Source organism: Odontesthes bonariensis, chromosome 12 (genome assembly GCF_027942865.1).
Source record: "Odontesthes bonariensis isolate fOdoBon6 chromosome 12, fOdoBon6.hap1, whole genome shotgun sequence".
Lineage (NCBI taxonomy): Eukaryota > Metazoa > Chordata > Actinopteri > Atheriniformes > Atherinopsidae > Odontesthes > Odontesthes bonariensis.
The window spans coordinates 11,866,094-11,889,076 of NC_134517.1; the positions used below are offsets into that span (position 1 = coordinate 11,866,094).

Genomic DNA, 22,983 nt, shown 5'->3' on the forward strand with positions numbered 1-22,983 from the left:
TTTTAATCAAATGCTGGCTATATTTCCTGTTTTCCTGGTAGTATATAAAGAAAAATGGGTGGCTTGAGATTTTTTTTTAACCAAACCGCAAATCTTGACACACATACATGTTGAGATACAACTATTCATGTCTCAGCACAGAATTGCACAAACATTCATAAATGTGTTTATACTTGTAAACAGGCACAGTGGCTTGCGTACAGTGAGGGGAGGGACACCGCTTTTGACTCTACTGTCACACTGCTGCATGGTTTTGCTTCCATTAAATGTAAAAGAAACAGTTGTTTGTTCACTGGTACATTAAAACTGCACGTTGTTCCCGATAAATAAAAAATAGAAGTGAGACAACTCGGTTGGAAAAAGTTAATGTTCAGGTGTTCATTGTCTGGAGACTGAAAAACTTTCAACACGCTCTATCAGTTATCCATATACATTCAAGATAAGGTCTGAGATGACTCAAGAAAACTTTGAAAAGCTATGAGCATGTGGTAAAAGTAAGAGAATCAATAAAGGGAGCCACCACACTACACTGCTTACTTATCCTAACAAAGCTCACTCACTTACTTTCGTTTGCATGTTGCCCATCTGTAAAATCCGCTCTACAATCTGTTGGATTAACTATTTGTTTTCTATTTGTCATAATACAAAGGATCATCTTGCTGGGTTCGAAAGTCCTTTTAAACTTCAGCTCTCGTGTAATATCTGCAGGTTTTCCCGGCTGGATTAGTGTGGTCATTCACTTTATAGCTTTTGTGTCATCCTGATAGTCGTTCTTCTTTTCCTGCTTCTGCACACTGTTATCATCTAGACCTGACTTGTGTAACACTTAAAGTCTAATAAGACTGTGAACAAACAGAATTTATAGATATGGACCTCCTTACTGAGGTCTTCAGCTTGATGATACGTTAAATGTTAAGATTAAGATGACTGTTTGGTTTAATTTGTTTCTTCTGTCATTCAGACACGATAGATTCTCTTGTTGCACCACATATATGTCTATTACCATGTTTTAAGCATACACATGCTAACCCAATGACTTTCTCCTCAGGTTGTCAGCGTCCAGTCGGCCTATCCAGAGGAAAGGCAAAGGTCTGTTATTACAGCGGCTGGTACTACTGCCAGAGCTGCCATCAGGACAACTCTTTCCTCATCCCAGCTCGCCTGCTACACAACTGGGACACCAGTAAGCACAAGGTGGGAAAGCACACATGCATATATGAAAATACTCAAGTTGATTGTGTGCTAGCTCTTTCAGCCTTAGATGGACAGAAGTATTATAGAGCCAATTATTGCTCCAAGTTTTCCTAGATATTTATTCTTTTCATTCATGTCTGTGGACTAAATTTAAAGTACTTTATTATACTAAACCATAGACTGTTTGGATTCTCCAGCCCACTCCAGTCATTACAAGCAAGGAGATAACAGCTTGTCCCTTATGTGTTGTTGCTTGTTGGTGCATTAATCTAAACTGCATGCTCCTCCAGGTGTCGAAACAGGCCAAGGAGTTCCTGGAGTTCGTGTATGAGGAGCCACTACTGGACATCCAGCAGCTCAACCCCTGCCTGTACGAACACTGTGAGCCTCTTAGCACAGTTCTGCGTCTCCGTCAGCAGCTTCAGTCGCTGCGAGCCTACCTGTTCAGCTGCCGAGCAACCGTTGCTGAGGACCTACGGCGAAGGTATATTTACTTTAGTGTTGTAGTATGTTTCTGCAAAGAAGTTGGATTTTTTTAGGCTTTTGATGTCTTGTCAAAAATAATGTCATGGGCTATAGTCAAAAAGTTGACATAATAGTATGTTAGTAGTCAATTATCCTCATAAAGTATATTGTGGGAGCTGAAGCTTGACACCGGGTTAACGTAACTCGTGTACCTGGTTTAAAGCTTCAGTTCCCACATTGTTAGAAAACTTACTCCACTTGGATGAATGGACAGATAAAGGATTGGACACCTCAAGGAAAGAAGACTCACAACAGGTTACGGTGGTTCTGAGTAAATTCAAAGTCCTTAGAAAGAAAATGTGCTGTGTAATGTGCTAGTTAGCCAACTAGCTCCAATATCACCACTAAAGGTGCAGCAGGCATTGTCAGCAAATTTTGGTGGCTGTACTCTTCAGGCTTCAGCTAATTCACTTCAGCCACTGTGTAGTTTTGCATTAAGCATGGAGCACAGAGATGAAGATACGGACACAGTTGTGGATGAAGGGGCAGGGCAGGTCTCAGTGAAGGCTATGGGGGATAGGTTGCAACGTGCTGTTAGCACACGCAAGGCCAAGCTGGCTAAGCTAACAGGTAAAATGAACCAGATGCGTCAAGCAATGGATGATGGTGGTGATGGCAGCCTACCAGTGATTCAAACCAAAATGGTGGAATTTAACAGGCTGTTTGGAAAGTTTTGTGACTTAAATAGCCGTGCTAAGGAGTTATTTCACCAACTCTCTGAAGAAGACATGAAAAGAGATTATTAAACTGATAACAACACACATATGTCATGTGTTGCTTTCATTCATCAGGCTTTCATTACATAATTTTAAGTACTAGTCAGGACCAGGCAATGTTTTTAGAATTGTGTTCTGATCAATTAAACCGGAGAATTGAAAGAGCATGTACTTTCTTTTTCATATTTGATCGCGTAGGTTTTATTATTATTATTAATATCTATAAAGAAGTTGTTGGTAATACAAAACATCTCTGCGTAAATGTGCTCACATGGACGTGACTTGAGGAACCACCAGGTATGATAGCAGGGCAGACACACTGACATCGAACATCCATCAGGTTTTTGTCTGTGCATGTGTCTGTCTTTTCCAAACTGAGTTCACCCTGGGGTGGGTGGGTGTGTGTGTGTGTGTGTGTGTGTGTGTGTGTGTGTGTGTGTGTGAACATGCAATACACATAGATGGTCCCACATAGGTCCCACAAAATAACCATGCTTAAATATGAGTGTATAGGGCCACAATCCACCCCCCCAGCAATCAAAATCAGGCCGAGAGGGCCCCCAGACCCAGGCCACCAACAGCCCCCAAGGAGCACAGAACCCGGGAAGCCCACCGTAGGGACAACCGCGCATCCACCCAGAAGACAGCAGAGGAAGCCCCAGTGACCAGAGGTGGCAGCCTACCAGCCCCGCCAGGCCCCCGCCACCCAGACATGGGCCGTATGCCGGAACCGGTCCCCGCGAGCCCGAGCGCCACCAAACCCCCTGTTAGAGGCCCCACTCAACACCCGAGAGGGCCAGGCGCCCCAGACAGCCAAGCGCAGTGGGCCAGCACATGCCCCAGTGCCCCTGGCCAAGCGTACTGGGAGTCAAGACGTGCCCACAGATGGGTGAAGCCGCGAGCAGTGGGGAGAGCCAATGCCCACCCCCCATCAGGAACAGCACAAGCAGGCCAGGGAACAGCAAGACCCAGACCCAGGATCACAATAATATATTATAAGAAAAACAAACAAACAAAAAAAAAAACTGATAATAATAATAATAAATAAAAAAAGGCATTCTTCCCGTACATCATCATTGGCTTCGTCTACTCGGCTGAAGGCAGAATTTTAAGAGAGCTGCATTGTTAACAAAGGCATCCACTTTGAAAAAGAAAAATACTTTGGAGGAGCAGGAAGCCAAGCTAAGAGAAAAGGAGGAATTACAGATTCAAACCATTTTAGCAGCATCTAATGCTAAAATCAAGATCTTAGAAGAGTTTGAAGTGTTGCGTGTGTCATCCAAAGCACCAAGTCTGGATGGAATGAACTCGTATGTAGGTTCAAAGCACTCTTCACACGCAGTGCAAGGTAGCGAATTTCGACCTTGTGGACGACCATCAGCTGCTGCAGCTGCTCAGCCACGGGCACAGGCACCAGAAACTCTGTAAGGTGTTGCTGAAAGGTTAATGAAGCAACAGAAACTAGCTTCGCTGCCTCCTTGGAGCATTCCTGTGTTCAAGGGAGACCCTTTAGAATATCTGTGGTTCAAAAGAGCATTTGAACACGGAGTAGATAACAAGACAGAGACTGTCTCCATTTCATGGAGCAGTATACTGCTGGATAGCCTAAGGAGCTGGTATGTAGCTGTTTCCATATGGAACCTGAGCTCGGCTACCGTGAAGCTAAGAGATGTCTGGAGGAACACTTCGGAAATGCCTACAAGATTTCAGTGGCATATACTAACAAAGCTTTGAACTGGCTTCCCATCAAGTCTGATGACGGAGAAGCTCTTCAGTCTTTCGGCCTCTATCTCACTGCATGTCGTAATGCTATGACTGACGTGGAGTATATGGAAGAGCTTGATAATGCAGCTAACATCCATGCTTTAATTGCTAAGCTCCCATATAAACTGATGGGGAGATGGAGAAGTTGGTTGCATAGGAGAAGTGACAACAAAAGAGGTTATGTCACAGCGGCAACTATCACAAGCAATGAAGCAGTGAGTGCCATGTTTAAGCCAAGAAGTAAAGTCATAGACAGCGAAGAGCATGCATTTGTCAAACCCTGTCTTTTCTGTCATGGTGCAGAACATTCTATGGAACGATGCAAGAAAATGAAGAAATCTTTAAATAAGGAGAAGATTGACTTCTTGCGAGCCAAAGGTTTGTGCTTCAGCTGTGTTAAAAGGGGCCACATGAGTACCTCATGTAAGGAGAAGATGACTTGTCACGTCTGCACGCAGTTGCACCCTACAGTGTTGCACATAAAGGCCAAAAGTGGCATTTCAAACAAAGACACAAGGACCGAACGTGAGTAATACAAAGGTGAGGAAAGGCCGTCAGAGTCAGTTGAAAGTGGGTTTGTGGGCACCAGCGCTACAACCAATGGAGTGTATAAGGTGAGCTGTTTTTGATTTTAAAAAAAAAAAAAAAAAAAAAAAAAAAAACTGGCGCACAGTGCTGAGCTGCAGCTCAAATTAATATTCAGGTTCCCAGCTCTCAGTTGACATATAGCACTGGACCAGAGGTCGGCAGGGGTGGATCTTTTACATGGGTGAATCGAATCAAATGTCTGCTATTGACGATGCAATAAAACATTCATTGTTTAAAAAGTAATTAATACTCTGAGTAGTTTTTGAAAAGAGTACTTTTACTTGTAATTGAGTACAATTTAAGCAATGTAACAGTACTTGTACTTGAGTACAAATTTTCAGTACTCTTTTCACCTCTGCCAAGAACCCAGAACACCCTGGGGATCTAATAATGTCGGACCCAGTGGTAAAGAACACCGTGGTCTGTGCTACTGTAGCCGGGGATCAAGGGGGTGCAGTACTGGCGTTAATGCAGTACTTCTCTTCATGGAGTCATCTTAAGAAGGCAGTCGCTTGGATGTTAAAGGTTAGGAGAGCTCTGCTGAGCTTATTTCGAAAAAGAGAAAGGAGTTGGACATAACTCTTGCTACACCTGATGTTGACAAGGAGATAAGGGATTTTAAGGCAGGTCTTTCAAGAGCAGGTGCTTGTAAACAAAGTGGGGAACCTTAAGGAAGCAGAGCAAGAGATCATCCGCCATCGACAAGGAAAGACTTTCACAAACAAAATCATGGCACTCCAAAAGGATGAAAATGTGAAGAGAAGCAGTAGTCTTTTAGAACTTAATCCAGTTCTCCAAGAAGGCATTGTCAGAGTAGGAGGAAGACTCAACAGAGCCGCTTTGCCTGAGGAGTCAAACCAGCCAGCAATTTTGCACAAAGATTTGCACATTTCAATGCTGATCCATCCTCAGAGATTTCCATGAGAGTCCTGCCAGATGACCTCCGTTCACCAACACTGGTAGACTACTTTGGCCCGTTCGAGGTAAAATGTGGAAGAAGTTTGGTGAAAAGATATGGCGTGATTTTTGCATGCCTGGCAATCCGTGCAATACACTTGGAGTTAGCATCTTCTCCTGATACGGATTCCTTCATAGCTGCTCTTCGGTGCTTTATCGCTAGAAGAGGCCAGGTGAAGATCCTCCAAACTTTGTTGGAGCAGAAAGTTGGCTAAAGAGAGCCATCCAGGAGTGGAATAGCTCCAAGATTGAAAAACTCTCTTCACCAGAATGACATTCAGTGGATCAATCCTCCCACTGGCTCCCACCATGGAGTGGTCTGTGGAGGATGATCAAGTCTGTAAGGAAGATCCTGAATGTCACCCTGAGATTACAGAAACTTGATGAGGAGAGCCTACATACCCTGTTATGTGAGGCAGAGGCCATCATCAACAGTCGGCCTGTAACTAAGGCATCTAGTGATCTTAATGATCTAGAGCAGTGTTTCCCAACCTTTTTTGGCCTGAGTACCCCCTGAGCCTTCTTGTCACACCACGAGTACCCCCTCACACATACAACGCGTGCAATGATTCTCCAAAAGTAGAGCAACACAGTGGTTATTACATGAAAATCATTTTATTTAATATCCTTAACTTGAACATAAAATTCTCAGGCTTTCTCTCTCTTTTTTTCAACCTCAGTTGAATTCAACATAAAAATAAAAAACATTTTCTTGAAATATAAATAATTAACCAAAATAGTATAAATACTAAATCAAAATAATCTTCCTTTGTTATCTAACTTAAACAAGTAACATTTCTCTTTTTTTAAGAATACATAAACATAACTCATTTCTCTCACTTTTTAAGAATACATTAACAGGCCTAACTAATGTAACATTCATCACAAAACTGGAGTCTCCTTCATAAACAGTCCTCCATAAAAGTGTGACGCCTTAATAAATAATAATAAAAAAAAAATAAAAATAAAAAAAACTCCCTGTGCGCGCGTACCCCCTGCAGTACCTCCGTGTACCACTAGGGGTACGCGTACCCCCGGTTGGGGAAACACTGATCTAGAGCAGGGATTTCCAAAGTCGGTCCTCGAGGGCTGCTGTCCTGCAGGTTTTAGATGTTGCCCTGCTTCAACACACCTGATTCAGATTAAATGGATCTCTTCAACAGATTGTTAAGTTCTGCACAAGCCTGTTAATGATGTCTTGATCTGAATCAGGTGTGTTGAAGCAGGGCAACATCTAAAACCTGCAGGACAGCAGCCCTCGAGGACCGACTTTGGAAATCCCTGATCTAGAGGAGCTCACACCGACATCATCTCTTGCTCCTCAAGACCAAGCCATCTCTTCCCCCAGGCCTGTTTGACAACCAAGATCTCTGCTCACGAAGGAGATGGAAACGGGTCCAGAACATGGCAGACATATTCTTGAAGTGGTGGACAAGAGAATATCTACCACTGTTTCAAGAACGTCACAAGTGGTCTTTGCCAAAGGAGACATTGTGTTGGTTGTCGACGAATCTGCACCACGCAACCTGGGTAATGGGGAGAGTGATCCAAACAGTCCCAGACAAGGTCCGCATAAAGACTAAGACCAGTACGCTGGATAGGCCCATCACAAAACTTTGCCTTCTCCACGAAGCTGAATGAGGCAAATCTAAGTCCAGCAACAAAAAAGAAGACTTCTTATCCCAGAAGGACTTTAATTTCTTTGGCTCCTCGTTATATAATTTGGTAATTGTCTCCAGTTAAGAGTACAATTAGGGGCCGGAATGTGGGAGCCAAAGTTTGTTTTTGTATGTTCCTACATGCTTTTGTTTGTTTAGTGTGAAAGTTCATATGAATGTCAATTTGACTGGATAAAACTGGATGAATTCATGTTTATTTTAATAGAATTTTGTAACCTTTTGTTAGGAGACATTTTTTATGTAACTGTCGCTTTAAGAAAACAGTTTTTTACTGCACTACAGGCTTTTGGAGGCAGTTGAGGCTTAATTATGGACTGAGCGACACAGTTTTCTAACCGCAGTTCCTTTTCGGATGAGAAACTTTGATTTGGAATACTCCTGTAACAAGATACCTTGGAAAACTTTGGAATAAATACATTGTGTTAATCTTTTACACTGGAGTCCTGTGGACGTTTCTTGTTTTCCATCCAGTGAAGGTACACAAGTTACGTTATCCTGGTTTAAAGGTTCAGCTCCCACATATATTTTGCCTAAATTGCAGAACAAAACAACACAAATGGCCACAACTTTACTAGAAAATAAAATCAGTTATGAATTAAGCATCCGTAGTGATATTCCAGTCTGAAAAAAGTAAAACTAGCAGTAGACTACGCACACATACTGAATGTGTCATGTGAAGGTTCACCTGCAGAGGTCTGAAAAGAAACAAAGGTTAAGACAGTCTGTCTAAATATTTAATGCTTTAGTACAACCAAAAATAAGAAAAGTTTGGGATGGTATGGAAAATGCCAAACAACAAGACAAAGTAAAACAAAAAACACATTGATTCTAACATTTACTTTTACTTTTGTTTCATTGCAAACACTAAGTCATTTAATTTCATAATACACACCCTACAGATAGGGGCAATTTGAGGATAGCAATAAGGTAAATATATATATATATATATATATATATATATATATATATATATATGTTATTTAAAACTGCTCATATCAACAGACAACTGGAAGGAAAGGACAAAATAGCTGTGTTGTAATAGTTTATAGAATAGAATAGAATAGAAAAATACTCTATTCATATATTATAATTATTATTTTTTTATTTATTATTTATTCATTATTATAATATGTTGTTGTAGATTCTCAGTCATCTTGGTCATGGTAATCGTTTTGAAGATGTTTCCCCTCTCATCTGAAAGGCGTCATCAGTTCTAAACGAGTGTTTTGGATGAGAGGTAAAACGTCTTCAAGATCCAAGAAGAAGTCCAGTCGCCCTTATTCAAGCGCTTACAGTTTATTTATGATAGTTTAGTATGTAGAGGGGAATAAAGAATAAATGTAAACACTGTGCTTGTGACAGTTGTAACCATCCCCTGCTGTTGGCTTGTCAGTAATCAATGAAGCTGCACTGCATACATGGTCAGATGCTTTAAAAATGTCGTTTTTGTGTTTGGCTTATAGGGCAAAGTTTGGATAGGAGTGTAAGTATTCTTTCCATTCCCAAAAATGATAGAATTTATAAAAAAGTAAAAGTGGAAGAAACTGTACGAAAGCACAAGAATGGGCAGCTCTTTGTAGGCATTCATACATGCAGTCGATGCTGTGCTTGCACAGAACAACAGCATATGGTTTATGGCCTTACCAAATCAAATAAAAAATCTCATTTAAATTATTTATCTAAACATGTTTGTTTTTTTTAATCACAATTTGGTTGTCTTCAGAACTTTAGCATTTAAGAGAGTTTTCCAGCCGTAAACTCTATTACATGAGTTGAATTTGGGTGGGTCTTTGTTGGGTTTTGACTCAGGTTGAATATATGCTGATTAGATAGAAAATATAAAAAATACTTTATTCATCCCCTGTGTGGGGAAATTCAAAAAGATTAAATGATTAAAAAGAAATGCAAGTTTTCTAAGCTTGCATTAGAAGCAAGATGCGCTTAGATATTTGCTCTAATACAGACTGTTGACATCTCCTTCTATGATGTGTATGTGTGCCTTAGTTCATGTGTATATATTGCCACAACTTTTATCTTCATGCATTCCTGTGGTTGTGTTTGTGTGGTGTGTATAAAAATGTGTGTATATGTCGTCATGTGTGATGGTCAGAGTGGTGGATTGTTTATCTGAGTGCGGTCCCACGCTGAAAGCACTGTCTGTACACTGATGGATGCCTCTTGACCGGGTCCAGGTCACTTATACATTTTGACTTGACTGAGTATTTCTAAAGAAAGATCAGCAGATAGACTTTGATTTAATTCCGCCTCTGTTGTATTGAATTTTTTTATGTGGATTTCTAACAAGTTGGATGTCAGAGTCTTCTCAGAGATTTCTTTCAAACGACTGTATTTCATCAAGAGCTAAAAGAATCAAGTGATCGATCAGTCAATGAACATCAAATGTACAAAAATTCCAAAGGCTTCTGGTTTTCTGAGACTTTTTGTGGTAGTAAATGAAATTGAAAAGATATTACAAGCAGTCTGAATTTATCATTCGGTTAGTGAGAAACTGTCACTTAAGACGAGACTTAAATGCTTTTCAAAGGATGTGGAAGTAGCAGGTCATGTTGGTGCCTCGAGTTGGACTTGATGAGCCAACAAACATGAAGTTTTTTGGTCTGCAAATTTCTCATTGAAACCTCCAGAAAATGTACGAATATCACATATATATATATATATATATATATATATATATATATATATGATTGGAGACTCATCAGACTCATGAACAACAGCACTGGCATTTCTAAATGAAGCCCTGAAAGAACCATGTTGCAAAGCAGAGCAGCATCACTGTGTTCTGTGTTTACTTCTGTCCCATTAACTAATGCCGGCCAGTGCCCCACCACTTCCAAACACTGCAGGATTGATGAGGTCCGTGGCGCTAAAACCTTCCTGAAGTCATTAGTCTACTTCTGGGACGATCCGAAAAGAGTTATCTATTGCATACAGGCAGAAGGCTACACAGTCGAACACACACAACCACACAAAGCTCTAAAGTCTGCATGCTAGAGTGTGTTTTCCCGTGCAGCATTTCTCAAACCCTGAGAGGTTCTGCCAAGCAGGTTAGCGCACATAAGAAAATTGTTCTGGTGTTTTGGTACAGTGCAGCATATGAAAAGAATTAAGATTAAAATGGAGACAAACTTATTGAGAAATTGGATAAATACAACCTCATATGAACAATGACACAACGCAGAACATTGTGTCATTGTTTATTTAACAAAAACTAAGCCAAAATGTGAAAGGATTGAAGAGATAAGCTGCTTGCCTACTTTTTAGATTTTAAAGCTCATTTATAACTGTAAGACATTGATGAAGGGGAAGAAAAAACACGATGGAACAAAATGGATGACAATCTTTGTTTTCATTTCACCTCTCTTATCCTACAGTTGGTCATTTTCAATATTGGGCAACTAGCAGCTTTTACCTTATAATTTTCATGCTAATGAAGCTCACTGGGAGGTTTTGCGTTCACAACTGTTGAGATAAATGTGACCTGCGACGGCACTGTCCCCAGTGTGTCATTTAGAGGAAAGTCCGGCACTGGGGAAAAGTTTAAAGGAATAACTGTTTTATTTTAAAGGAAGAGGTAATAATAAAGGATTCCTTAATTCAGTATCTGTTTTTTAAAAAAACATTTTTTTTTTTATATACATCTTTTAAAGTTCTACTTCACTACAAGGTGATTCATTTAAAGAGCTCTTTTTATGTTTCTTTGGGAAGCAGTCAAGGTGGAAAAATTATGGAAGTGTTTTGGAAAGCTGATTTTTGATTGGTGCTCCTAAATGCCCTGCAGCTTTCTATATATATATATATATATATTTGTGATGTTAGGATGGATGGAGTGATTTGTGTGTGGTGTTGAATGGTTAAAGTAGTGTTTACCCTTGGTTCCTCTTGTGTCTTTAGATGTTTGCTTGTGTGTGATAGTTATACAGGTAGTGATGGAGTACAACATGAAAATATAATACAAGAAATCTACAGCTTAATTGACACTTGTTCATCATAGAATGATCTTCATAAGGTTGACAGAGATAAGATTTTCCACTAATGCCTTAGTCTGTCTGTCACTTGCGCACACAGACACATATTTTCAGGACTTTCTACAACCTGCACACTCAGTCAGGTCAGACACTCCTTTAGCACACAATCATGATCCCTGAGTTATAACAGAGTTTTGTGGAAAGGTGTGTCGGCTGGAGTGGAAACAGCCCTCGGGATACTGATTTAAGGCGCAGAATTAAACACTATCAGCTCTAATACAAATATTGTCAGTCGTTGGCATGCGTGTTCATTTGCATACATGAACAATCCTGCTTGTGCTCTTTGTAATCTAATCCTCAAACATGTTCGCTTTCAAGTGCTTTTATCAAGATCATCACACACTTTGGGGGTGTGTTCATCTAAGCACAATCCGAAAAGAGTCTGTGTGTGTTTTGTTGTCTCATGAATGCTGATGTGGTAACCATTGGTAGCATTTCAAACAGAGTCGATTGTCAATGGTGCCTATCACCACAAGGTGTCTGGATCACACAGACAAACACGTCCTTGTGTTGGTGACACTCATCACAGCTTTAGCTAGGATTTACCCTGGTGCCATCAATCTTAGTTGTCTGAGATAAGGCTACAACACATACATGAGATGGTATTTGTATTGATGTGAGGTCATTCTTTGACCTAACCAACTCTTAACCCTCTCACAACAATTTAATATGCCATCCGAATCTAAATCTGAAGCTATTCTAGTTTCAAAAGCAACATGAAGTTGTAAAAACAGTCTAGTTGATATGAACTTAAAGTTGTCCACATACATTTAAAGCAAGGTGCACACAGTCTTCATAAGCTCTGTAGTTTATAATAATGATAATGATAAATATATTTGTAAAGCACCTTTCACCTTTCATCACAGTGTTTAGCAAGAGACAGGAAAAACAGAAAGCACAACAACTTGGAGTAAAAAGTCACTAATCATTTAAAACATATAAATTGAAAGAGGCACTTAAGATAATCATTAGATAATCAAAGAGTGCAGTGACCTTATAGGTTCATATAGCTTTACAAGGTCAGTTAAATATCCTGATGCAGTACCATTTAGTATTTTATAAGTTCAAAGCAGGGCTTTACTGCTCAGCTCTAACCTGAGCAGTAAGTCAGTGAAGAGAAGCAAGGACTGGGGTTACGCAGTCATATTGTCATGACTTAGTTATGTGACAAAAGTCTGACAGTCACGTGAAAGTCAGACTTTTGGCATGACTAAAAGAAGCTGGAAGTTAGTGACACTCTGCTAATATGTCTTTATTAAGCATTATGTACTGAGAGGTTTGTGATTTAATATGAAATATGCTCATAATGTACAAACGGTGTAATATCCTATTTGATTATTGCAAGTGTTATTTGTAAAAAAAACCTGGTAAGAAGAAAAGGTCATTGGGAAATTGGGGAAGTTTAAGCTTCCGGCTGGTTGCAGTTTGTGCTCATACTTCTTGTGTTATCAGATATTTACTATGGCAGACTAGCCTGGCTGACGCGTCCACATCTCGATGAGATGGTGGTCTGGGAACTAGGTGTGCATTTTCTCGTATTTGAGGCGTGGTTTACAAATGCCTAGAGCCGTTTATTGGGCGCTACGAATGTCTATCAAATGGCGTCTGGTTCTTCCCATGCTGCTTTGCGCGCGATTCATAGCCAATTGTATCACTTCTACCAGCTGACGACAGAAATTCGACGAGGAAGAAGAAGAAAAAAAAGTAAAACAAAAGTAAACTTGCGCTCTAAGCTACTTAAAACACTTTCTAAGGCTGCATCGAACGGTAACGCGCCCCCCCCCCCGTTCTGTGATTGGTTCGCAAACTCTGGCAAAAATAAGAGCGGTGGTTTCCAGGCTGACTTTGCAGTGAGAATGAAATCGCGCGCAAAGCAGCATGGGAATTCCCAGGCTAATAGCAGACACTGATCTTGCTCAAATGTGTTTATGAAATGTCAGTGACATAGTAGAGTATCCATCTTCATGCTTTTTTACCATGTCCCTACACGTGACAGGTAACTGCTTAGATTATATGCAGTACATATACGTATGTACTTTTGTTATTATATAATTTAAACAACACCGTTATAAGTGAAATAGTATTTAATCATCATTCTTTATACTTTGTCAAAAGAGCAACACAATTATGTCATCTTTTTTTAATGAGTTACGTCAATGGAAATGGTAATTAAAAAGACAGAATGATGTTCTACTGTTGCATTTAGGACAGTATCTAAATGTGTTGACCTTGTTTGTCTTATCACATATTAAAATAATCTCCATATTATATTCCTGCCACTCCATCAGTCTTATTTTTTTATGCTGAAGAGTGAAGTATGTCATCATCATGTCATCACTGATTGTTGAACAGATAACCTGCTCTGTAGAAAATGATCCAACCGTTCTTCTTGTGTGTTTAAAGGATTTTTCCCAGGGAATACCTGCTACAGCATATTCATCTGTACTCCTTGGCTGACCTGCAGCAGGTAAACACACAGTCACTTACAGCCACACAATAAGACCAAAGCCATTTATGAAGCCATGTTTCACTAAAGAATTATATTTGGGCTTGATATCACCTCGTCTGTTCTATTTCATTAAAAAGATTTGTTCAGGCGAATAAATTGTTGTCATGATATTGAAACTGCTATCATAGGTGAAATCATATTCCATGTGAAAACACTAACATTTAGAAAATGCTGATGAATGGTTTGTAAGTTTCTAAATTTTGCTGTGTAACATGGTAATGCTCAGCAGGCATAAGTCCCCATTGTCGGCTAAAAATATAATGAACAACACCATTGCACTGGGTGACATGTTCCTTTATAATTGAGAGAACAAACATAATTATTTTTACCTAGTGCCACATATAGCATCGCCCAGGTGGAAAATGCTAACTGGACCTCCACGTATGTATTAATCTAGCACTAAAAAAGAACCCCCAGTAATCAACTTCTCTGCTATACATTATGGCAGCCGTTCTAGCAATGTGTGAATGCCTTTTTACATCCATCTTTTAATTAAAGATGGATGTAATAGCAGTCGCTCAAAACACTCAAACCTGTTTTACTTTTTCAGAAGAAGTTTGTTTGTGACGTTTAAATGTTTCTAGTGTCACATGAAAGATTCAAATCTTTGTAGCAAAGATTAACTAAAAAAAGAGAACACACCCTGGCCTCTCAGCAGTTCAGCGTTGAGCTGTCAAATTGAGTTGGGGGTCTGAGGAAAGCAACCACAAATGACTGAAAAGTTCTTTTGTTTGTCATTATGTTCATTATGTTGTACCCTGCTCCATTTTTTTCTTTCATCCCGCTCTGACTCAGAGCTCGGCCTTGGACTCTCACGGTGAAAGAGATTGGACCCCTCCTCCTCCACTCCCATACTCTGTGTCTCTCTGCTTCACTAATTGGTCACATTCAAAATCAACAGGCAGAAAAACAAAGCGTGACATCCCTTCATTCTTCCCAACATCCCCTTGGTCTCACACACGCTCAGTGCACATGTGGGTTTAGCGTGTCTTTCCCTGCTTAAATCCTATAACTCACCCACAGACCCCCCAAAGCAGAGATTTTGTACAAATTTCAACAATAGGAATCTTTTGTAGAGTCTGCTCAGCTCCCTCTTCTCTTTATCTCCCCCTCTCCCTGAGATTCTCGAGCACTCTGTCTCTTAATTGGTTTTCCATATTAACAGGCTTGTTTCTTTTGATTCATCTCCTCAATAATATGACGCACTTAAGCAACATGGCTTTTTTTGTTGTGGCTCAGAGGTCAGTGGAGGCTGAGCTCCTCTGGCTAAAGACTGGACCACACTAGTCTTTTCACCTCCCGACAAATAGCCTCCACCAATGTCCCCCATTAGGAACTGGTTCATTTTGTAGAAGCCATATGTGTTTGTCTAAGGACACTCTGCCCTTTTCCTCTGCTGGCTTTAAAGATGGTCGCTATGGTTTTGTGTGAGTACCGAAGTAGTATGAAAGTTTGTGTGCAGCATACTTCCCACAGTGAAACCCCGGCATTCCCTGTATGCCAGGCATGCCTCTCAACTCGCACTTGTCCAGAGGTCTCTTAAGTAAATGTTAGGTGTTCTCAGAAAGATTTCCAGTTTCTCCTCATGGCTTTGAGTGTAGGATGAGCTTTAACACTCAAATTCACATCTACACTGGAAAAAATCAAAGTCTTACCAAGTATATTTGTCTGATTTCTAGTCAAAATATCTCATTACACTTAATATAAGACACATCTGCCTAACAAGTACTAGTTCAGCAAGATATAGGTACTTGTTTGAAGACAATACATCTGGGATATCTTTTTAAATGAAAAAGTCTTGAAAACAAATTGTTATGAGTCGGATTTCATATGAAACAAGCTTTTTTGACATTTGAAGAGGTTTTTAAGCTAATTTCAAGGTCACTTTTTATCTCAAAAGTCCTAAATATCACATCTTATTTCAAGAAATCTTGACAAGCCGATTTTCACTAGTTCCATTGGCAGATTTTTTTTTGCTTATTTCAAGCAAAAACGTCTCGTATTTGTTGTTTTTCTTACTTATTTTTGGAGAGGCATTTTTTCTAGTGTATAGATTTTATTCTATAAACTGTCAATATTGATGAGAACAGACAGAATAAAAAAAAAATAACAAAGTATGAAGCTTCATTGGTATTTTAGTGGTTTATAAAATCTGACATAATTTATTTTAAAAACAACACATGGAGTTCTTCAAATCTGTGATTGGCATCCTTATTTATTCCTAGGATCCACTGGGAGCAGTTCTCCAGTGACCAACATGACTTTATATTATCCCAGAAGCGTTTCAGAAGTGGTGCGCTTGATTGTCGCATTCTGTTAGGTGTTGCTTTAAAGGGGAAGTGTCTCAATTTGTATTTTTTGATCATCTTTTAGGTTTCTGTTTAGTTTAGTTTAGTTTTGCCATGTTTTTCTTCAGTCACTCTTGCCCTAGTCATCAGCTTCACTTACTGTGTTCCTCAGCTGTGTTCGTCCCCTCAGCTGCACTAATCAGCCTCCTCAGTATTTAGTTTCCAGGTTTTCTCATGCCCATTGCCAGATCCTCACCCACACTGATGAAATCACAGCCAATCCATGTCAAGTCAGGTTTGTCCTTGCGTTTCCTCCACAGTCATAGTCAGGTTTTTGTTTTATTCAAAGTTTCAAGTTTGTCAGGTTTTGGTATTCTGGCTCAGCCGCACTTTTGTTTGTATGTTGAAATAAATCAAGTGTTTACTTCTGGGTACTCCTTCACCACCACGCCTTCCCCAACGTGACAGGGAGTGGAAAAAGTTTTTTTTTTTTTTTTTTTAAACCTGGACCTTATTTCTGGCATAAAATACGTTCATCTACTCACCGATAACAGTTTGGTGAAAGTCGGCGTCCTTCGGACAATATTTAGATTACTCGAGATCCACGTATATCCACATAACGGGAGAGAACAGGAAGGTTGGTGGTTCAATTCCCACTCTCGCCACTCAAAAGAATGGTGAAAGCTGGAGGGGTGTCAGTCCACCTCCTTGTCACGGCCGAGGTGCCCTTGATCAAGGCACCGTACCCCCATGCTCTCTTGGCGCTTCAGGCTGCCCACCGCTTCAAATACTATGTTTAATGAAAAAGAAAAGTGCACAGCTTTTCAGTTCTAAGGTTTTACTTATAGTTTTTACATAGTTAAAGATAAATAAATAAATAACCTGGTCCTTTCATTTTCATTTTCAAACAATTTGAAGAGTATTCACAATAGAAAAAATTGTATTCAGTTGCCAGTCGTCTCAAAGCTGGATGTCCAAGCAAATGCAACCCAAGGTCAGACCATGTAATCCTCAGAGAAACTGCAAAAAACCCAAGCACTACATCTCGAACTTTACAGGCCTTACTTAGCATGTCAATTCTTAAAGTTCATGACAATACAATTGACTGAACAAATATATCTTGTTAGAGATGCAGAAGAAAGTCTCCTCTAAAAAGAACATGGCAGCACAGCTTAGGTTAGCAAAGATGGTTCTGAACAAACCACAAGACCTCTGGAATAATGTCCTTTGGACAGACGACACCAAAGTGGAGATGTTTGGTCATAATGCAAAGCACCATGTTTGGAGAAAACTAAACACAGCATATTAGCACAAACACCTCATACCAACAATCAAGCATGGTGGTGGGAGGCTGATGATTTGGGCTTGTTTTGCTGCCACAAGATCTTGACACCTTGCAGTTATTGAGTCAACCATTAACCCCTCTGTATACCAAAGTATTCTAGAGTCAAATGTAAGGCCATCTGTCTCACAGCTAAAGCTTGACTAGAATTGGCTCATGCAATGGGCTTATGACCTCAAGCACAGCAGCAAAGTGTCAAAGTCAAAGTCCAGACCTCAACCTGAGTGAAATGCTATGGCAAACCTGAAGAGAGCTGTACATAAAGGAATGTCCACAGACCTCAATGAACCGAAAAGGAAAGAAGAGTGGACCAAAATTCCTCCACAGCAATGTAAGAGACAGATAACTTCATACAGAACATTATTACTTCAAGTCATTGCTGCCAAAGGTGGTTCTACAAGCAATTGAGTCATGTGGTGTACTTAGTTTTTCACACACAAAAGTTTTTTTAATTTTTTTATTATTAAACTGATAACAACACACATATGTCACGTGTTGCTTTCAGTCATCAGGCTTTCATTACATAATTTTAAGTACTAGTCAGGACCAGGCAATGTTTTTAGAATTGTGTTCTGATCAATTAAACTGGAGAATTGAAAGAGCATGTACTTTCTTTTTCATATTTGATCGCGTAGGTTTTTATTATTATTATTACTATTATCTATAAAGAAGTTGTTGGTAATACAAAACATCTCTGCATAAATGTGCTCACATGGACGTGACTTGAGGAACCACCAGGTACGATAGCAGGGCAGACACACTGACATCAAACATCCATCAGGTTTTTGTCTGTGCATGTGTCGGTCTTTAACAAACTGAGTTCACCCTGGGGTGTGTGTGTGTGTGTGTGTGTGTGTTAGAGACACGAGAGCAGGCTAACGGCTGTTAAACAGCAGTTTTAGGGGATTAGGAGATTTTGGAGCACAAAGACTCTGCGTGCTGCAGAAAAAGAGGTTGAACTGGAGGGGGAAGAGTTTAAGCAGATGGATGCAGGGAGAAGAGCTGGAAAGTGTGTGTATGTTTTGGAAGGTTTTTAGAGGGAAAGAGGGTCAAAGATGTGAATACAGATGGAGAGTTGTTCTGTGGGCTGATTGAATATTTGTTCTGTTCATCCACATAGTTTATTAACATGGCTGCTGTTGTTTTTTGCACCCATTTTACTGTTGAATTCAATATTATTTTCTCAAAATAATCAGTTTTTTTATTATCAAATTTCATTTAGCCTTTCAGAAGCCTTTTCATTTAGAAGTCCACATTGACACACTTATTGTGTCAATAAGTGGGTTGTACTTATTGGGTTGTACCTACTCAAAAAATTTTGGGCAGCCCTTCCAATTAAAAAAATCCAGGAATTATCAGAAAACACGAACCGAACTCCAAATTTAAAAATCCTCTTTGCAGATTCCAGCCCACTCGAACTAAAAAGCTTTTCTTCAAAATAATCTTTTTCAAAATCAGGTTAAATATATTCACGAAACTGAGCTCTAATTGTCTTCAGTTCTTATATAACCCATGACCTGGATGAATGACAGTCTATAGACTTGCACTTTTGTTGGTGCCTCAACTGAAGAATTGGTAAACTGCACCTGTAACAAAGACAACACTGATGTTTGAGGCAGAAAATATTATAGTTACATGTAAAGGGGATGTGAGAAGCTGAAAAAGGATACCGAAAACACTTAGACATGGGTATGCGTGTGTGTACAGTGGTTAGACAGGCTTTAGATGCTAAAAGTTTTGAGTATCTTCTAAAAATAATCACAACAGGAGATAGAAGAAAATAAAGAGGGAAGTGTAAATTCACAGTAAATAATCCATCTGCACAGAGGAGAAATCCCTGGTTTGCATTTTTCCGTTCATATCCACAAAATTGTAAATTGCATGTGCAGATTTCTAAACCACATCTGAGAACGTTATGATGTTGTGTGCAGGACTTCAGTATTGCTGCAGATGCATTGTCACGCTCACTGCTGATATTTTTTTCTCTGTTCAATAAGCAGTGATTCCACTTTATTATATCGTATTGGCTCAGCTTGAGTGGAACCCATCAGTTTCATGGCAAGATTAACAATGGAGTTAAAAAAAAATAAACATGATGACTCGCACCATGTCCGCTTTAATAAAAAAGTACCATTAAAGCAATGTTGAATCCTAAAACATGCAATCCATAAAGCAGACATTCTTTGAGGAAAAATAAACTATGTCTACTTGAAAACCCTCCTCACCTATTATATTTTTATATATATATTTTTTTTTTCCTTTCTCGTTTATTCCTTACTTACAAGTGAAAGCTGAGGAAGGGGTTTATAATCTGAGCAAAAGCTCTTCAGCTTATTTTGTGATTTCTCTGGATTTGTCAAGGAATCCATGTTCCGGCTTTTCTGGAGACGGAAATCAATCAGCACTGAATCTCAGTCAGGAATCCTGAACAGCCACTGTATTGCCAATCATCAATATTTGGTTGTTGTCATGTTCATATTGGAAGCTGTGGTCTGAATTATGAATATTTATATTAGCAGTAACATCAGGGAAATTGGAATTTTTGAAAAACCAAGCTAACAATATTTGTCCTTTGAGAACTGAATGTGATAAAAACCAGCTTTAAACCATTTTTTTTTTATTGAGCTTTTTGATGAAAATCTGCATCCAGGCTTCATACCCATGCAAGAAGCTGGATTTAATTTACTTGTTTTCGTCATATTACTTTGTCCCCCTTTCACCTATTTACTTCTGTCACTCTCCATCCATCCATTCATGTTTGTGTGCGTGCTTTCCTCCTCCTTTCCCGTCATCCCTCCAAAGAACCAGTCAGTCACCAGAGTGGTGCTGCCACTCGTTTGACTCTGCCCAGTCCAATTATAGTGGGCCCTAATTACTGAGCCTGTCAGCCCTCATCAGGAGAGTCATTCATCATGTGGACTGGGCTGAACCGGACTGAGCAGGCCAGCTTAGATATACGTGTCCCCCTCCACCAACGCCAAACCTGTCTGCCACCTTAAAACATTTATTATCAGTGCTCAACTGAGTATGTTCTCTCATATTCCATAAGGCACAATTTTGGTACTTTTCAGTTTTTCTTCTGTAGATCTGAAAAAAGATTCAGATCTCACTAAACTGCTGCAGCCAAGTTGAAAAACGCTCACAGGAAAGCTTGCAGGAAGAGTGCTTTGATCCAGTACAGATGGACAAATATTTAAATGTCACTTTTTCTAAAAACATCTTAACTATATATTTTTTTAAATTTCTTTTTAAGGTCTGTACTCTGTACAAATCTGCAAAAAAAGTGATATTATTGTTACGCTTCTTCTTCTTTTTATTATTATTATTATTATTATTAATGATAATAATAGGTTATATACTTGAATAGCATTACACATATCCAATGTAGCTATATTGCTACTGTTATAAGGTCATAAAACTGATCAAAATCATCCATGTTCACTATTTAGAGCTTGTGGGTTACATTTACTGTTATAATGTAATACAAGCTTTTGGCAATATTGTTAAACAATATCTTAAGTTATAATATCAGTTTTGTAAAACAAAGCCCAGAGTATGTCTTGCTAGACGATTCGGACGTATGTCTAAATATAGACAATTAATTAATTCTGTTTATTTTTACCTGATCGGGGTATATTAAAAAAAATGTTCATACCATAATTTCACTGATTTCGTGAAGTCAGACACAAACAACACGTCATTATTTAGCACAACTACTGAACTATATAATGGGTGCGTTTCATCAACTTACGGTCCTTTTGAGTTAGGACCGTAAGTGTGGGAGGAGACGGAGCAGCAAAACGGTACTTTTCGGATTTCAGAGGAACACTGAAGTTTGGAGCGTCGCAAGCCTTCTCTGATTGGTTGAACATGACGATTATGCTTTCTGCAACAAAGCTTGATCCCTGCTGCTTGGTTGGGTGACACCCATATGATTCTAAGAGCTCGTGAAGAACCACAGTGGCGCCATTTTGGATGTCCGCAGAAGTTACCAAATATGGTCACTTGCCCGGTAAAGGGTTAAAGTGTAGTGATGCCAGAGGATGGTGGGATGTTCCACATTGCTAGTGGTTGCAATTTAGTAGAAGGAGAGTTTTCCTCACCAGAAACAAACCTTTAGAAGTAAAAAAAAACAACTGTAGTGGACATCCACAGAAATAACTTTTATCTCTTGGAATATCCTGGATATTATATTCTATCTGGTAAAACTCTGGTCAGTCACATGAGTTTACTGCTTGTCAGCTCGGACCAGAAACAGCTGGTGAGACACATCGTTTATAGTTTTCCCACAACAGATGACAATCCCCAAGCTTTTTCTGTTTCCTCTGATGTGCATCAAGTCTTTTTTGAAACGGGCAAAAACCACCTTGAACGAGTGAGCGTCAATAGAGGATTTTTACTGTCGTCTTTCACATTTTCTAAAAGTGAATCAAAACCAGCCGTGGAAACCTAGCTCATGTGTCTAGGTCTGATCCCTTCCAAAAAAACCCCACACCTGAAAACGTCTCATGTGGATGCACAGATTCACTGTCAATTACCCTTGGCTTTCGGTAACGCACACAGTGTAACATCATGTCCGGCCCAGTTTGAGCAGTCCCTTTCAGGAGCTTTTGCAGAGGCCCTTCAGAGGACATGCATTGTATCAAGAACCTTCCACTTGTTTTTCTGAGAGCAGACTTAAAGCGGATCCTGTTTTAGTGTCATATTTTGCCAGAATATCAGTGTCATGATCATTTGTTGTTACATATTGTTTGTTTGAGTGTGTTACTGCGATGTCTGAGTTTATGGTAGCAAGGTAAACTTACTGCATGATTTAATGCGAACATGATCAGTATACCTTAATGTGCTATGTTTCATCTATGTGTGTGTGTGTGTGTGTGTGTGTGTGTGTGTGTGTGTAGTTTCTTCCTCCTTTCTATCTCCAGTCCTCCTCTTGCCCTCTTGTCATCTAACAAACAGCATGAAGGAGGTTATAATTGGGAGGTCCAGAGCTCTGCCAGGTGGAACCACTTGTATCTGAATACAGGCTCTTGCTTCTCTCTCAAGATCTCTTGTTTATTGTACCTCTGCCACTGTTTCTTCAGCGTTATGCTCCGTTTTTTGGTTTCTTTCTCTATTCCTGTCAGACATGTGCAGGTCTTCTTATGCTCATAAATCTGTCTGTCTTACTGACATGACACAACAAAGCTACTGAAACATATTGAGTTTCCGTTTCTCTGTGCAGTCATCCACAGTCTATTCAACAATACGGCTTCACCCCCCACTGCCTGTCTCCTACATCCTACCTCTTTAAGGAACTCGCCAAGCATTGCCATTTAAAGACGTTCACCTCATTTACTGTCGTCCTTCATTTCTTCTTAGGATTCCTTCCATCT

General features: G+C 39.6%; 1 protein-coding gene across 4 annotated transcripts in view; it reads left to right on the top strand.

The window, feature by feature from the left end:
- The window catches only part of plekhm3 (pleckstrin homology domain containing, family M, member 3), a 56,126-nt gene that overhangs the window by 26,184 nt on the left and 6,959 nt on the right, over positions 1–22,983 (top strand). For 2 of the 4 annotated variants that reach the window (XM_075479097.1, XM_075479098.1), the window contains exons 4-6: positions 1,049–1,194; positions 1,485–1,678; positions 13,873–13,936. In XM_075479097.1, coding sequence (XP_075335212.1) covers positions 1,049–1,194; positions 1,485–1,678; positions 13,873–13,936 — 404 coding nt within the window. Of the gene's footprint in view, positions 1–1,048; positions 1,195–1,484; positions 1,679–4,502; positions 4,618–13,872; positions 13,983–22,983 lie in introns of those variants that run through there. The other 2 variants (XM_075479099.1, XM_075479100.1) reach the window with 2 other exon arrangements.